The following is a 17,430-nucleotide window of genomic DNA, read 5'->3' as shown; positions in this document are numbered from 1 at the left end:
AAAGATTGCAGGCCACATCTGGAATTCACCCTGATCATAACTAACACAGAGCTGCTAGCATCAGCTAAAACAGCTAAAACATATGACACCCCGCAGAATCATTGGCACTTTATTGGACTCTTATCAGGCTTTTAAAAGGTGACAAAATAAAACAGTATTTCTTTTTCAAGGCTTTCTGCACATCATCAGGGGCGGTAACATAACATTTTTAAAATTAAACATACGTCCTCAAACTAAAAGCATTGTGAAATGTTCCGTCTTAGATTATGTGACAGCAGTAAAAACTGAATAAGGGTTTTTGCAAATCTTAATCTGGGAAAACCACTAACTAACTAACTAACTAACTAACAAAACACAAAAAGGTCCCAGAAAAACACATATTTTCTTGATAAGAAAAGAAGAGACAGAAATAAATGAAAACATGCTACTAAAAAAATACATAAATAACAAAATAAAACTGACAAAAAACATTTTAACATACAGTACAGACCAAAAGTTTGGACACACCTTTTAATTCAATGAGTTTCCTTTATTTTCATGACTATTGACATTGTAGATTCACACTGAAGGCATCAAAACTATGAATAACACATGTGGAAATATGCACTAACCAAAAAAGTGTAAAACAACTGAAAATGCCCCTTATATTCTAGTTTCTTCAAAGTAGCAACCTTTTGCTGTGATTACTGCTTTGCACACACTCTGCATTTTCTTGATGAGCTTCAAGAGGTAGTCACCTGAAATGGTTTTCACTTCATAGGTGTGTCCTGTCAGGTTAATAAGTGGGATTTCTTGCCTTATAAATAGTCATGAAAATAAAGAAAACCCATTGAATTAGAAGGTGTGTCCAAACTTTTGGTGTGTACTGTATTTCATTTCTTTTAAGTACCTTTTTAAAAATTGATTTTAGATTTATTTTCCAAAAACGTCACTACTGCTGTGAAATGTAGCTAAATTAGGTCAGGTTTTGGCATTTCAAAAAGATTTGTAAATGCCTATTTAAACAATGTAACCATTCCATGCGAAATACACTGTAGTTTTGCACCACACTGTAAAACAAACATTAATCATATACATCTGTTGAAACACGAATGAATGATATTTCCCTTTGTTCCATAACAAATCAATCTTCTAAGGTTCCTACTGTTGGCTGAAATTTCGAGTTACAACTTTCGCTTAGCCAGTCATTCATGGGTAAAGGTCTCCATCTAGCGGCCGTAAAGAAAATGTCCCTGCAATGAATTACGTCACTGGCAAAGCCTGGCCCCGACAACAGCAGAAAATTAAAGTTCATTTACAACAAATGGCAGCGACATTATAAACAAAATCATCGCCCCTCGCACACATATTACCACCACACGACGGTATAAATGTTGGCCATGTCACCAGAAGTAAATATGGAAGCAGACACCTTTACAGCAAGCAAAAAGCATCCAATTTTAACTAAGCAGGACCATCGGTTGATGGAGGTAATTTTCGACTGAAATAAAATATAAATTTGACCTCCTTTCACGGCCTACTGTCGATATGTCCTTTCTGTTTCAAACTAAAACCTGTTCGAGTTCAACCCATAACCTACATAACGAGTCGTGTCGGTATACACTAGTTAGCGTCTTTGCTGAAAAGAGTCTTGATTTCCTCGTGTTCACCCCTTGCCAAAAGTAAGTTTAAGCAATTTCATGATAAATATTCTACAGAAAGGCCCGCGAATGTGCATGAAACGCTCACCGTGGTCGCTTTGGAAGGGTAATGCAGGTATATCTTAGGTTTCTGTGTTTTTTTCAGAATGCATTGTGAAGAGCCAAATGCGATTGGAAATCAAAAATTAATTCAATTATTTCCTGAAGTAAACTTGCGTGTGCCGTGAGTCAACATCAAATTGTTATTGTATTTTGACCCTAAAACCAATCATTTCTATAAGATATCATTTCGGTCAAGAGGATTTCTGAGACCCAATGTCTCTAAAAATGTTACCTTCGTCAAAGCATACTGCATTGAATCCTTTTCTTGATTTCCGCCATCTAGCGGCTAGCACAAGTAATACAGGTGATACGTACGGTACACGTTTTATTCAACAGTTCAAAAGTTGCGTGCCCCTTATAATGGAGCTTAAAATTCTTTAAAAATATAAAGGAGAATTTTTTTCTTTTTTCTTTAGAGTCTGGTGGTAAAAACATGTTCAACAAAAGTCATAATTTAGGTACGGACAGAATGCTGCACACACATTTTAATATCAAAGATAACCTGAGTAACTAAAAAAAAAAAATTTTGAAAGAATATTTGATGTGTTAAGGAACAAAAGCTATCCAAATCAACCGTAAGTAAAAAAAAAACTAATTGCTGACACTTGTCAAATAAATTAACTGACTGAAAATTTTTAAAGAAAAATTGACATCACTTATGCTAACTACATCCTCAGTCCTCATCAGTTCTAAGCAACCAAAAGTGCATAAAGTACCATTTAATTTTTGCCATAAAACATCTTTATGATCCCCAAGACTCTTGGGAAAATGTTCCATGAAGTTGAGAGAGAAAAAAAATATTTTGTTTTGCAAAGTACATCTTCTGTTATACTAAAGCCATATCAGAATTTCCAAGGACTTAATAAAACAAACAAAAACTCTACCAACAGTCAGTCTGGACTTGATTCCAATTAGGATACAGTAGCATGTCCTTAAACAGGATGTTCCTTCTCAAAGGCCATCATATATTGCTTAATTAAAACAATTCAAAAGAAAATATTTTTTTGACTCTGGACATCAAGTCTGGACATCGTTAGTATAATTTAGCAATATAATCATGCAAAGAGATGAATATCTTGTCAAAAATAATTGAGCTACAGATTTTTTTTTTTTTTAAACTTGTATCAAGCATTAAAGGGTTAAACAGAAATGTGATAGATGTAGAGGACCACAAATCCCAGTCAGTCCAGATGATTAGAGAACAAAGTAATGCTTTATTTTACAGCCTGGCATTTATTACATATACAGTACTTTGAAATTTTCCAAGAAGACATAAGTCATTAAATAGTTGAAAGGTTTGCATGTTGGAGGCTGTAAAATTAAGCTTTAGTAATTAGTATCATTGCAAACGCAGATTCAGACATTGTAGACAACACTAGATCAAAAATAAACTTTTTCTTGCTCCCCGACCCTCCTGCACAGGAAACAAAACATTGGGGGCGGGAGGAAGACATAGTGGGAGAAATAAATTTATTCTTTCTTTTAAATTTGTCAAATGTACATAAATTATACTTAATGCATCAAATGAGCAAATCATACATACCATCTGAACAAAAACAAAACAAAGAGGCAACATAAGAGAAAGAACGACATTCTTTGATGAGATCATTGTTAAACAAGTATTGGTCAGGCGTTTCATTAACCTGGGAAAAGCAAAGTGCTACACACAACAACCACTGAAGACAGTTCACCACACATCTTAATGAGGATTAGACTGAAGCACCTTTTCTTAGCTTAAAGCTAAAAATGGAGATTTCTTCTTTTTTTTTTTTTCTATCATAAAAAAACAAAAAAAAACAAAAACAAAAACAACCTCCATTCGGATGTTTATAGTCTATCTTCAACAACCCACGCCCCTTTTCTTAGAGGGACACATTTGCAGTGACAATGTTCTGTTTCAAGTTAAAGTACATATGTGAACCGCTTGACCCAACAGGCTGCTAAGACCCTTGGTTTCCGCTTTTTTTTTCTCTCTCTCTTTCTCTCTCCAGGGTGAAACTTTTGAGTGCAAATAAAGGCGTACGACTCCTTCATGAGAAAAACACATGGAATTCAGTCACATGCTTTTCAAATTATAATCATATATTTAATTGATATACATATATTGCCACCATTGGCACATATGATATTGCACACAGTGATGAAATGTTGCACAGGAAAACAAAAATAAAATAGATATATCTCTTTCTTTTATGGGCAAAAACATTCCAAAATCACAAATAAAGTGGAATAATGCTGAAAAGGTAGTTACATTTAAATTAGAGGGGAAAAAAAACAATAATTATGTTCGCTACTCCCCGTTTACTGCCACATATAACCACCACTTAACCATGTTAGCTGGAAAATTAGCAATTTAAGTGGGGTGGGGGCTTACCGTCGAGGTCTTATTTCACACAATTAGCCCCCGCTCAGCGAGACACAAGCCTGCCCCTCTGCATCGTCTTGCATCGAGGTGACCACCCCCTTCCATGTTTACATGTAGGCCGATACCTGGATGGCTAAAAAAGGGGATGGCAATGGAGTTATATAGGGAAGAAAGGAAGGTAGCAGAAAGAGAGTTAAGAATTCTGCTCCCAGGATTTGTAGCAAACCCTTTTAGCACCACGAGTCGTGCGCTAGCACACAAGGGGGCCGAGACAAAACTGGAAGAAGAAGAAGAAAAAGAAGCATGAAAAAGAAAAGCTAAAACTGCAATCCAAAGCACCAGGCCAGCGTGTAAGCATGCGGAGTGTGTAAGGCACCAGGTTGTTTTACATGCTGAAAGTGGATGCTCCCCCGTACAGATGTGGCTTAGGCTTTAATCCGGATGCTCCTGAAAAATAAGGTGGTCAAGGAAAAGGACAATCTAGTTTTGCTGGTTTCCAGTCAATTGGAAGGCGGGAGCAATCGTTCGATTCAATGATGAGGTAAATCTGAAATAATCTGATTGTTGCCAGTTTCTCTGGAGTTTACTGACAAAAGAGTTTATAAAACTGCTATCGAACATCTATGAGATGCGACTGAACTGGTTCCAGAACCAGTCTTTTTAACAAGTGGCAGCCCGAATATTTACAAATAGACCAGACTGCCTCCAATCCCAAATCTGACGTAAAGCTGCAAGCGTGCATCCAGAGTAACCACTCAGACCTTAAACTTGTAGGGCTAAAGTTGGAGAACCACCAACAGGTGACTAAACCCCCTCCTCATCATCTTCCTCCTCCTCAGCTGAGCCAGGTGTGCACATAGGGGGGGGGAATGAGGGGCCTCCTTCTAAACCAACGGTGATATTCCGATTACCATTTCTGCTTTAACTATGCCAAAGCCTTTTGGATAAGTACTCAAACTTGAGATTCGTATCAATGAAACGGTTCATATAGTGCAGGTTAACATGCAGCAATAGCACTCCTTGGCACCATGTAGACTCTTATGACTGAACAAGATCACGAAAAGATGTTCCAGAAAGAAATGCACCGATCATTTACCCAGATGATGACCTCTCCCCACCAAAAGCTGGCAGCACATGTTGCAATTTGGAGTCTGTTAAACATCCACATGGCGAAGTTTAAAGAAAATCACACAACGTTACTGGCCAAAATAAAAAGTGATCGGTGCATCTCTAAAGACGAAACATGTCAACAAAAAGTTACCTTTAGGGTCGAGACGCACCAAACAATCGATCGGAATCAGACGACTGTGCCGTGATCGACTCTGATTGGTTATATGCAGGTCAAATAATGGGGGGGGGAAAAAAAAAAGCTTTTTCTATTCTCTAAATGCATTAAAAAAAAAAAAAAACGCATCAACAAATAGCATGTACTTTGAAATTATTTTTAAAACTTTAAAAAGTACATCTAAAAGACATCAGAAAAATTATAATGCCTTTAATTTCTAATAGAACGTGATAAACACAAAAGAATTAGCTGGCTGGATTTGAAAGAAAACCATCGATCGTGATCGGTGCATCTCCATTTCCACTCATTTCGATGCGTCTCTGCATTTAACTTCGCCAATTAACACAGCTCATGTGTACGGACGTGCGTCTTTGTTAAATAATTTGCAAATAGGGCAAATTGCTACATGTTGTCACTGCATTTCCTCTATAAAAAACACATAACGTACCTTTTATAATTACCACATTGCATCAACAACGAGACAGAAAGGTAGTCTATAATATATCGATTTGCATGGCAACAATTTCAACTCAAACAAAAAAAAAAAAAAGAAAAATTACAATATCTATATTTCTTTGAATGCCTCTACCAACGGCCATGTCAACTGTTGACCAGTTCAATATAAATCGATTTATCTGAAATGCATATTGCACAACAAAGATAGCACTTATTTCATTTCATGAAAATGCCTATATATTCCTTTTTTTTAAAATATACTGCATGACATCTAACCACTTTCCATAGCAGGCCTAGCCCTCATATATGATTTATGTGTAAACACATCTCCACTCACAGGTAAAGGTAAATAGGATGGCAAGTACATGTGACAACCTTTTACAAAGATTTGGAATTTTGTTGTTTTTTTTTTTGAAAAATTAAAATATCTGATTTGTGCTGAAGTCATTAGCTCACATGTAAAGAACCCCCGCCCTCCTCATATTTCCGTTTGAACATTGCAAACACTTTTGTCTTCTCCTTTTTTTTCTTTTTTAACAATAGCTTTAACTGGTACAAAAGTTCTCTGTTAATAAGGGAAATAAACACTCCGTTCAATATTGTTTGTCAAGTAGGAATCAATGTTCAAATATAATGTTATTACTTTGTTTAGCAGCCTGTTACTGTATTAATGGTGATAAGTGGGGTAACATCCAGCGATGAGTGACAACATGTCATAACTGTCAGGTTGTGGTTTCTTATACTGAGAGTGATGCTCCCTTGGAGTTAAACCTTTACAGTTAAAATATTTAGATTCTTTCTTTATACAGTAGAGTTTTTACTTTAATTCTCTTGTTATTTTTCGTTACTCTTGCACGTTTTCTCTATTATCAATCCTCGTCCCCATCGTCCGCCTGCATCTCCTCTTGTTGCTGCAGCTCGCATGCCCTCTTCTCCCGCTGCTTCTCCTGGATCTTCTTCATATCCTCGGCGTATTTACAGAAGGTATTCCCGAATTTGGACCACACTTTGTAGGGCACCGTGATAGAGTTGCGGTAGGTGGGCTTCACCTCGCTCACCCTCATAAACACGCCGTACTTATTGGAGCCGACGTCGAAGAAAAACCGCTTGTTGTCCACAGTCAACGACGACCCCTCCGGCAGTTCCGCGGGCTCGTCCTCTACGCCGTAATCGTCAATAAGTTTAGCCAGAGCGTCGCGAAACTCAATAAGTCCCTGCGCGGGCAGAGCGATCGTCTGGCCTTGCGTCGATCCCAACCCGGGCCCCCGGTTAACGGTCTGTCTGATCCGCAGAAACCGTCCTCTCTGGTTCTCTTTCAGATCCATATAGTATTTCCGATTCTCCCGGACCAGGAACTCACTTTTCAGCGCCCGCCTGGGCTCGTCCTGTACCATCCCAGGGTTGCTCGGTCCCAGCTGGGCGTAGTGCTCGATGAAGTCCCCCAAGTAGTCTCGGAACTCGACCGCCACGGACATGGAGAGAGTGAGGCGGCTCTTGTTTCCGCCGGCCCCGACTTCGGCTATCTTCAAGAAGCGGCCCTTCGCGTTCTGCTTAACGTCCAAATAGAAGCGCTTGTTCTGGATGTCGACCCGCTTTGACGCCAGCTCCTGCGTCTCATGCTGGAGCCCGGAAGCCGAGCCCGCCCCTCCTGCCGCTAGGTGCATGGAGCCGAAGCCTGGGCCCGTGGCCGCTCCTCCCTGCTCACTTCCACTGTCTCTGTCCGCCATGATGCTGCCTGCCTGCCTCGCCTGCCTTCTCCTTCCGTCTGCTGCAAAGCCACGGCCAGCTGAGCCCGTGTTCGGAGCTCTCGCGAGATCTGATCTACACAGAGGTATAAAACAGCGAGGAAAGGGAAAGGGAGGGTGCGTTAATGCAGATCGAATACTGCTGCTGAGTTCTCCATCTCCCGGTGTTTTCCTAATGTCAGGAGCTGTCTTTTCGCTTCATGTGAAACGAAACTTACGAATTCCACAGATTAATATCAGTTTCGATTCTTCAGGACACTCGACGAAAGAACTGGTACTTTTTCTTCGTGGGAAGACCCTACTTTCTTTTTCTAATGCTGATTACCTGAAAAGCATTAAGATTGTATGTAACTAGCTTGCCAAAATGTTATATAATACTTTGGCTTATACCATATATATATATATATATATATATATATATATATATATATATATATATATATATATATATATATATATATATAATGTGTGTATCTGTGTGTTTTTAAAATCTTTTCAAAATCATATCAAAGGTTGTAATTGCCTCAACGCTGTTTATTTAAATTGCGTTTTCGTTTCACAGTACCCTGCGGGCACATAAAGGCAAAAATAAAAATAAAATAAATAAATCATAGGTCAGTCCAATCATGTCTGTTTTTGGGCGGCAGAGATGTGGTGTTCTGTGTCTGTAGAACAGATTAGACCCACCTCTCTTTTCCAGCAAAGAGTCAGCAGGATGACTGACTTATCATGAAAATGTAAACATTCTCCCTTTTATAGTTAAGGAATCTTCACACATTTCCATAATGGTCTCGGCATGGCTATAGTGAGTCATCAAGTCACTTTCTCGACAAAGAAAGAAATTTGCAGAATCCGACAGACTGGTTCGGTGCGTTCATTCAGGTCCCCTCCATTTTAAACTGAACAGTTATGGTACGCTTGTAACCTCAACCTTTGGAAAATTAAAAAAAAAAAAAAACTTATTTATTTTAATATTTACGTTAAAGACAACATGGCCTGCCGCCGTATTGATACTGGCGGTTGCCACGTTGCTTGTGGCCTTTAATTAGCACAGCGGCCTCTGTCCTCCCCTCCTCCCAGCTGTATGACCGCACACCGTTTACGAGCCACTCCTTATTCTACGGGTTTTCCACACTCACGAATAGGCAGGTGGCAGATCTTTCTTTGTAAATGTCTGCTGAGTGACACTGCACGCCCTGCTCTGCAGTGGAACCACGATCAGTAGCATTTGGTCACAGTTAAGTCACATTTTGCCAAAAGGCACGGTCCACTTTGAATGAAGGCATTTACATTCAAAAACTGTTGCCAGCGTGATAAGTAATTTGTATATGTGTTGTCTAAAGTAGCTAATTGGGCAACGCATCTCCTGCAGAGCACACACAAAAAAAGAAAACTAAAAATAAATAAATAAAAAAACCCTGCAGCCTATGGAGTTCTACCCCCTTTCTGGAAGGACGCGTATATTAACTGCAACACTTTTTTTTTTTTCTGCACACTGTACCCAACTATTCAACTAGAACTAATACAACTTTTAGAATAAAATGAAAAAACAACAACAAATAACTAAAAATGTAAAATAATGCATAATGAATGCATTTATCGAAGTTAAAATTATATCTATATTTTATTTTATTTTTTTTAAAAAAAGGGAAAGTCGTCGTTTTCTGCCAGTCTAATAAAAACACATCGTAAATAAAAATAGGTGGAAAAATATACATTTAGCTGTTTCTGGCCCACTATATGATTAACCGTTGGTTAATTTTTATTTGAAATATTTTAAATGCGTTTTAACGCCATTTTAAGCAGATGTTTTGCCGTGCTTCAATTAATGTTCAAATAAAATTCATTTCTAAAAACAAAACAAAGGATAACAATAATAGGTCACATCGTCAATAGGCCGTTTCACTGAGATGAATAAAATTTCTATGAAATAAAATTGTAAAATAAATAAATAAATTAAAAAAAAAACGTGATTATTGTTTTTGGCCCAAACATTGACTTCTGTGGTCACGGTCTAATCTTTTTTTCCCCTCCGTTTCACATTTAATATAAGTTACTTTTAATAATAATAGCAAACTAATGTTTTAGGTACATTGAAGGCCATATCATAAAAGAGTAATTCAGTATTTTCTGTTGAAAATGAATATTTATATACGCTTTCCAAAGGTACTTTGAAGGTCCCGGATGAAAGGTAGTCTAACATCCAAACAATACTGCTAATTGCTTAGATATGAAACTTTGTTCACCGTTTTAGATCCAAAATTAGTTTTTAAAAAACTGTTAATGAGGAATAAAATATTAAGCAAAAGATTTTAAAAAATCCAAAATGACAAAAAGAAACACACAAAATAAATATTTTTAAGAGCAAATAATTAGTTTTGATACCCAGAGCAATAAAAAAACTGATGATATTAATATCTTAAGTGATGGCTCATTTATATTCCTTATCAATGCAGGTCTATGTAGGTAAAATAAATTCATAAATCGATGTCTGAATTAAAATTTTGAGATGCGCTGAGACTGTATGTTGAAGGCCTAGAAAGATTTGGTCAGTTTTCTTTTGTTACATTTCTTTATTCAACCATTACTTTTCTTACATGAAAACTAATGGTCGTCTTTCTGAATCCCATTCTACTATATCACGTAGCGTATTAACATTTTAGAGCGCGAAAACGGGCTCGTTTTATACTGGATGCTGTCCAAGAATGATCCGTGAAGCAGGTATAAAATGAAACATTTTTGCGTGAAAAAATGATTAGTTGTGACAATGCATCAGATATTTATTTATTTATTTTAGTTTAAAATACGTGTATTGTTTTTTATCCTAAAATAAGCGGATTTTAATTTTTTATTTAAGTTAATTTTTTACATTTATTTATTTTATTTATATACAGAGGACTACTGTGACGCACATAAGTCTAATTGTTGTGTAATTAACGTTTCTCGAGCGTATAACCACGGTTTTATGAATGCCGCGACGTTTTGCCCACTGCACATCAACTGGGCGAGGAAACAACCAAACTTCAGCAGAGTTTTAGATCCAAAAACCTGGTCAACATATTTGTTTCATAGACCCTGCACCCCCCACCCCTCCTTTCTTTCCTTGCTGGCTGATTCATTTATTGCTCCAGCATACGAACAACCGACCTATCAACTTATTTACATGCCGTCAGTGGGTCACCTTATATTTATTGAGGTGTTTTTTGTTTTTTTTTTAATGGTGGACAAAAAAAAAGTATTTCTGTTCGGATCCAAAACCGGCTTCTGTCTCAGTAATAAGGTGCTGTCGCAGTTAGTGGAAGCCAGACCCCGTAATCTCCTCACAAAGTTTTGCCCTACATCCCGGCACTGAAACGCTGCGTGGCGACGCTCCAGACGACAGCTCCGTCGCCGCTCCCGATCAGCCATATGTTAAGATGTCATGCTTTGGAAACTCTGCAGAGCGCCGTCATATGCTTGGTCGCACGTCACGGCACTTCGATAGGGCGGCTATGATAACCCAAATCGCAACTATACGCACAGAATTTCGTTCCACAGACCGTGGATTTCCTGCTGTAACCTTACCTTTCTTTCCCCCCCTCCCCGCAGCTCCGTCTGCGGGGACCGAGAGCCTTTTACAACCTAGACAACGCAACGCAGGCGACGAGACGAGGCGGAGGACTCATGGACGGACGCTCGAACGGCCCCTTCTTTAGCAGCACACAACACTACATCTGCCTGCTTCGCAAGATGGACCAGAAACGGCGAGTCGTGGCACGCCGAGCGACACACGCACAAGTTCGGCGCCGCACGTTGTGCCGCTGATGTCAACGCGTAAAGTGGTGAACGATGCCTCACTTTGGTGGAGGAGAAGAATTGCAGGCTTTGCTTGAAATGTTGGGTAGGAAATATGCATAAAGGCAAGCGGTACTTGTAAATGTTTCAGCTTTTTAATGACTTCTGTCATTAATTTGCGTCACTTTCACGTAAAAATTATTCTACATTCCCCTGCATTTCCTAAGGATATTGTAATGCTTTAATGCTTTACAATATCCAGAAGCAAAAATGATACCCAAAGCAAAATATAATTTTGGGTGTCCCCAGTTAAGTCTGCCTGTTCCTACAACTCCACTTGTCTAAATTTATACTAATTTAATTTATTGTGAAGCATATTTAGCAAGTTTGCCCAAGGTGCTGCACAATAATAAAATAGATAAAATATGCTTTCCAAAGTTTAGTAGCCAAAACAGAAAAAGACACATAAACTCTAAAATTCCATTGACTCTTAATTTTTTGGGGGGCAACTAAAAGCAGCTGGTCAGCTGATCTGACCAGGGTCTGCTGAGAAAGATAAGTTTGGAATTGACAAGTTCATGTCAATAATTCAGACTATCATAAGAAAGTTAACTTATTTTAGTAATTCATAAAAAAAAATGAAACTCATCATTACATCCAATACACAAATGGCAATAGTTCATTTATGTCATCTAAATTTGATAATTATGGCTCAAAATTAATGAAAAGCCAACATTGAGCCACATTTGAGATCATTATTGATCTCAATTTTGCTTTGAGATCAATAATATATTTTTTAATTTGAATTTAATATCAATAAAATGGACTTTCCATGTAGAAACGTCATGTTATTGGGACATTGTAGCCTAAACAAGATATGGACCAGTGCTGTTTTGACAGTTGTCCAGCAGACAGTCATTAACATTCACAAGGAGAACACGTCACAAAATATCCTCAATAAAGCAGCTTGTTCTACCAAAGCAAAACAAACTAGGTTGATGGAAAAGGCAACACAAAGAGAGGCCTGAGAAGCAAAGCGCATTTAAGAGTGTGGGAGACATTCACAAAGCTTGAGCTGTGGCTACATTTAGCAACTGCTTCCAAATATGTTTGGTATTTTTCTCTGTCAAGTTCCGGTTTATGGGCTCTTGATTTAAAATATTGCAACTTCATGCCAGTTAAATACTGGGAAAATGTAATCTAATTACCTGTGGCTAAAGTTGAACTCTTTGGATTTCAGTGCATACATCATGTTTGGAGGAAGAATTAGACCTGCATATCACCACCAAAACAGGTTAAGTTTTGCAGGTGGGAACATTACGGCGTGGGCTGGTCCACCACATATGGTGCTGGCAGACTTCATATAATTGAAGGGAGGATGATTGGAGAAATGAACAAGGGCATTTTTGATGTAAATTTGAAGATGAAACAAGGTGTGGATTTCTGAGCAATAGTTCCAAACACACAGCCAGTGAAACTCTTACTTGGTTTGAGAGAAAGCAAAACTGTAAAAAGGACCAAGTCAATCACTATATCAATTTGAAAATGTATGTAAAAAAAAAAACTGAAGATCAAAGTGAATAATTTGTTCTGACGAATGAGTCAAAATTACAGCAGAGAAATGCATATAAGTAGTTTATCCACACAAAAGAGAATTTGATGTTTTTATTACCGGAAAAGGTTTTTACATAAACTATCTAATTAAATTTGATGTATGTGCCATTTTTTTTATCTATACCTTCACTTGTTGAATAATTTATTTTGATTACTTTTTATGCTTGATTTCTTTGGTAGTGAATGACCAAATGGGCCCAAAGAATGTAAAATATGGAAAAAATAAAAACATTGAGGTGTTCAATAATTTATTTTATAGTTAAGTAGAAGAACTAACACAATTTCTTTGAAGGAAAACTATAGAGCATCAAAAAAAGATGCAATACTCTGTATACATCAGTGAGCATATCTGAATATGTTGTTGCTTTTATTTTTTTTTTTACATGTTTGTTAAAACTATCACCATGTCATGACAGTATGATATGAGACAGATAATCTGTGAAAAAAATCTTGTTCCTTTGCCTTCAGAAACAACCAATCACAGCCAGGAGGACGGTCTTAGAGCTGTCAATTACTCTTGTGTAAGTGCTGCTCACACTCTCCCCATTGTGCTTTGCTTGCCACAGCGAGTTCCCCACAACAGACTACGCCACGAATAGCCAGGCTAGCTTGCTTGACCTCCGATGATTGCAAATAAACAGTTTTCCTAGAACTGTAAGCTGTTTCTCTGCCATTAGCATATTGAGCTAAGACCCTCCTCCTGGCTCTGATTGGTTGTTTTTGACCGGGAGCAGCGCGTTTCTGCCAATGGCAGTAAGAGGAAGTGGAGGAGCTTGATCTTTTCACAGATCATCTGTCTCATGTTTTCGTAAACATGTAATAAACATATTGTTGTAAAGGTTACATACTGCAGCTACTTCTGAAGCAACTTTTAATTCAATTTTGTTTATAATTCTAGCCGTTCGTTCTGTTCGTTCGTTTCCTTGCTTTTGAATCAGAGACACATCTAAACTGAACTGAAGACCCCTGCCTTTGACTCCGAGACCTTTTTTTTAAAATTAAAATGCAAGACTGACTTTCAACTGAAAAATAGACTTTGAATCACTTAGCAACATTGCAGTCCTACTTCACCATAGCCCAGATTAGAAGCTTCCTACTTTAATTCTGGAACAGCTGAAGTTCATGTCCTGAACTGACTGTCCATGCCATGTAACTCCAGTAAGAATGACTTTTACGTCACAATTCTTTCATGGTTACAGTATTATCTATTGCTCATGCATCTTTTTTCTATCACATTTTTACCTTCCACTAAACTTTCCACTAAGAGTATCCTCTGGAAGCCAACTACTGGAAGCTTATTCAGTAATGGAGCTTTGTGACTCATCCTCCATGTGGACTGTAGGCTTGACAACAATGAAGTCTCCATGAATGTTTCAACCCTAACTTAAGATGGCTTACATTTCTGAGAAATTTGAGTTTTCCTTTGTTGTAGCTCTTGATCATAACATCATCAGAAATAAACATTTAAAATATAACACTTTGAGTATAGTGCATCTAACTTTTCGACTACTCCAAATTTATAGAGAAGCTGCGGAGTGACGGTAGCATAGCTGCGCCCTCCATGTGTGGATGCTCTTTTTTTTTGAATGACCATTATGGTCGGTAGATGTCGCTCTTTGTGAATACCTACTTCAACGTCCTGTATCCGCAGTGTATTTGGCACACAAACTAAACCTTCATCTTCCTTCCCTGAGTTAGTTTGTCAATAACATTTATCAAACAAATGATAACACAAAGGATTCTATTTGATTTTGGTTGGAGTTTTAAAGCTCTGTGCAAAAGTGCAAACCTAAAACTGCGCTAAAAACATATATATAAAAAGGAGAAGCTTAAATATAATATTTGTTCTTATTATTTCTAAAACTATCAGTGCTTTTTTAAAAAAAAAATATTTTAGATGTGGACTTTTGTAGTGCAGCTGAATTAGATGTGTAGGTTAAACATGGGTTCCTCAACCTCAGTTTTTTCCGAGGCAGAACGGCGAATGTGACCTGAATGCAGGGCATGACTTAATGGGATGAGACGCAAAACTCATTCAGAACAGTCTCCCGAAGAATCCGAAACGCTTTCGCAGTGTTAGTCATCGCAAGAGTTCCATGACTTACATACGCGGCTTCATTTTTCTCCCCCCCCCCCTCTACCCCTGTTGTTAATCTATATGATTTTTTTTCTTTCTTTTTTGGGGGGAGGTGTGGGGGGGAGGTTGCGAAATGCCTTGGCTACAGTAGGATGCGCTTGTAAGGAGGGGGAGCCATGGATTTAGGATTTGCATTTGTTTTATTAGAGCAAGAGATCCTCGCTGAAGAAACACCATGGAGTGACTGACATGCAGAACTAAAAGGGGGGGGAGATAGACCCTTTTGGTCCATCGGTTTCTTGTATACTGCATTTTTTTTTTTTTTTTTTTTTTTTTGGAGCCCCTTGGCGATCGGTCTTATTTTCTCTCCGTCAGCGGCTGGTAGGGGAGGCGGAGAGAGAGCCGCGGTGGAAGGCGGCGTATTAACGCTGTAGCTGGCGTGCAGAAATAATTCCTTTTATTTATTTTTTTTATTGTTATAATTTTCTATCATTGTTCTATTTTGTTTTCGTGGAATGAAACGGGTCCCTTTGTTTTGCGATCAGGCTCCCCCAACTTGTGCTTCACTGCAGCATTTTGCGTCTCTTCCCTCCGTTGCAGATGATACGGAGAACCATAACAGCGGCACCTTCCCACTGCAATTTTTGGGGGCAAAGATAAAGAGTGGCGTCGTCTTATGGCAGAATAACGAAGACGGGAGGGGGTGCACAATTCCTTCCTTAAAAAAAAGAAGAAGAAGAAGAAACATTTACAATGCCTTATCATTAGTAGGAAGCAGTGACTGGATTTAAAAGCCAGCGTCATCCCTGCTGCAAAAGCTGCTGTTTACCCGCTGAAAAGCATTTGGGGAAAAAGCAGCGGATCCCGATGGCATGGACACTTATGCAAGGTCCGCCGCGCTGCCGTGCTACTGCTGGAGCCTACTCGCTTTCTCCTCCTTCAACCCAGGTCCACCGCCATCGCCCCGCAGCCCACAGTGCCCTGCCGCAACGCGACCAGCCCCCACCGAGCCAAAGCAGGCGGCATGAGGCTTGATCCGGTGCATCTATCCATGCTGCTCATCGGGGTCTCATTCGCCTGCTACTCCCCGAGTCTGAATTCCCTGCAGGACCAAGCTTACAGGTCCGCCGTGGTGATCGAGGGCAAGGTGCAGTCCACGCCTGCGGGGAACGCGTCCGTAGAGCCGTACCGTGTGAGTGTCAAAGTGCTGGAGGTCTGGCCCCTGAACAGCGGCGGTCTGGAGCGGGAGCAGCTCGTCACCGTGGGGGAGTTCGGATCCGAGGCTCCGTGCGCCAAAGTGAAAAAGAACCACAAGTACATCTTTTTTATGGACCCCACGGACGAGCCCTTGGTTTTCAAGGCATCGTTCGCGCCCGTTGACACGAGTGGGAAGAACCTGAAGAAGGATGTTGGGAGGATCTTGTGTGAGAACTGCGGTAAGTTCATGTTGCCTTTCTGAGGTCCAGAACCCGGAAGAATGGGGGAGTGTGTTAACAAATATACCCGGCTGCCGGTGCAGGTTGGCTGCTTGGCCTCGGAAGGACTTGGAGTCACTGGCCACGAGATAGGTGCCAAAGGGGCGTCTATGCAGCAATTTTCCACAATTCTCGCAGGCTTCCATAGCCCACATGATCAATCAAACTCTCTTTCTCTCTTTCATTCTGTAAACGGAATTAATCTCGGCATGCGCCTCGCACTGTTGCTTTGGAGGAATTACAGTTTTAGCAGTTGCACAGCGTTTTATTAAAATCATGCTTTAAACCGTTAACCCAGTTCTATTGCAGCTCCAGCACATATAGAATTCAAAGTTAGATGTCTCCGATTTATTATAAATGAAGACGAAAACCTCTACCGGATGCAGTTTCAGCACCAGGGACAGCGGCGTGTTGCCGGTTGCCTGTCACGTGTAGAAAATCACGCTGTCCTCAGCAAATTGGTTCCTAGGCTATTTTTAGTTTCACACCCAGCTTTAATGCTTTAATACCTAAAGCGTTTGGAAGTCTTAAGTCCTTCTCACCCATATGCATCTTTACACATACAAGCATAGAGGTGTGAGCTGTACTTATCAGCAGGAAGAAATGAGTGCTGCAGCTTTTCAGATTCGTTACTATTACTATCTTCATATTAAATAGTCTCAAATAAATATAGAGGGACTCTCCTAAGTTTAGACATTCTTGTTAAAACTTTTGAGAAAACTTGTCAACTTGTGATTTCAAACAACCATGATCAATTATTTGCAAATTATTGCCCCCATTCAATGGGATTATTTTAGCATTTCAGCAAAAACAATGAATTCATCTTTAAGAGAGGGAATAGAAGATGAGAAGCTGCAATCACCCCAGTTACATAATAAGTGTGCACAGAAATACTCT

The 17,430-nt window shown here is 39.2% G+C and overlaps 2 protein-coding genes and 1 long non-coding RNA gene across 5 annotated transcripts in view; 1 reads left to right on the top strand and 2 right to left on the bottom strand.

The window, feature by feature from the left end:
• Positions 1–2,936: 2,936 nt before the first annotated feature.
• Positions 2,937–11,338, bottom strand: puraa (purine-rich element binding protein Aa). Of its 2 annotated transcripts, none has more exons than XM_032576547.1 (2): positions 11,158–11,338; positions 2,937–7,669 (listed from the first exon to the last, which is right to left on the bottom strand). In XM_032576547.1, the coding sequence occupies exon 2, from the start codon at positions 7,573–7,575 to the stop codon at positions 6,718–6,720; it is 858 nt and encodes a 285-aa protein (XP_032432438.1). In that variant the 5' UTR covers positions 7,576–7,669; positions 11,158–11,338; the 3' UTR covers positions 2,937–6,717. The 2 variants fall into 2 exon arrangements, with proteins under 2 accessions (XP_032432438.1, XP_032432437.1); XM_032576546.1 differs by having other exon boundaries at positions 2,937–7,664.
• Positions 11,339–15,110: 3,772 nt separating this feature from the next.
• Positions 15,111–16,026, bottom strand: LOC116728150 (uncharacterized). The gene is made up of 2 exons (XR_004340952.1): positions 15,888–16,026; positions 15,111–15,776 (listed from the first exon to the last, which is right to left on the bottom strand). It is a non-coding gene; the product is annotated as an uncharacterized LOC116728150 (long non-coding RNA).
• The window catches only part of nrg2a (neuregulin 2a), a 96,480-nt gene continuing 95,031 nt past the window's right edge, over positions 15,982–17,430 (top strand). For both annotated transcript variants that reach the window (XM_032575977.1, XM_032575976.1), the window contains exon 1: positions 15,982–16,494. In XM_032575977.1, the coding sequence (XP_032431868.1) occupies positions 16,083–16,494 (412 nt within the window). In that variant the 5' untranslated portion in view covers positions 15,982–16,082. The remainder of the gene's footprint in view (positions 16,495–17,430) is intronic.

The sequence above is a fragment of the Xiphophorus hellerii genome, chromosome 11 (assembly GCF_003331165.1).
Source record: "Xiphophorus hellerii strain 12219 chromosome 11, Xiphophorus_hellerii-4.1, whole genome shotgun sequence".
NCBI classification, from domain to species: domain Eukaryota; kingdom Metazoa; phylum Chordata; class Actinopteri; order Cyprinodontiformes; family Poeciliidae; genus Xiphophorus; species Xiphophorus hellerii.
The sequence above is the reverse complement of the archived record's forward strand: the minus strand, read 5'-3'. Positions and strand labels throughout refer to the sequence as shown.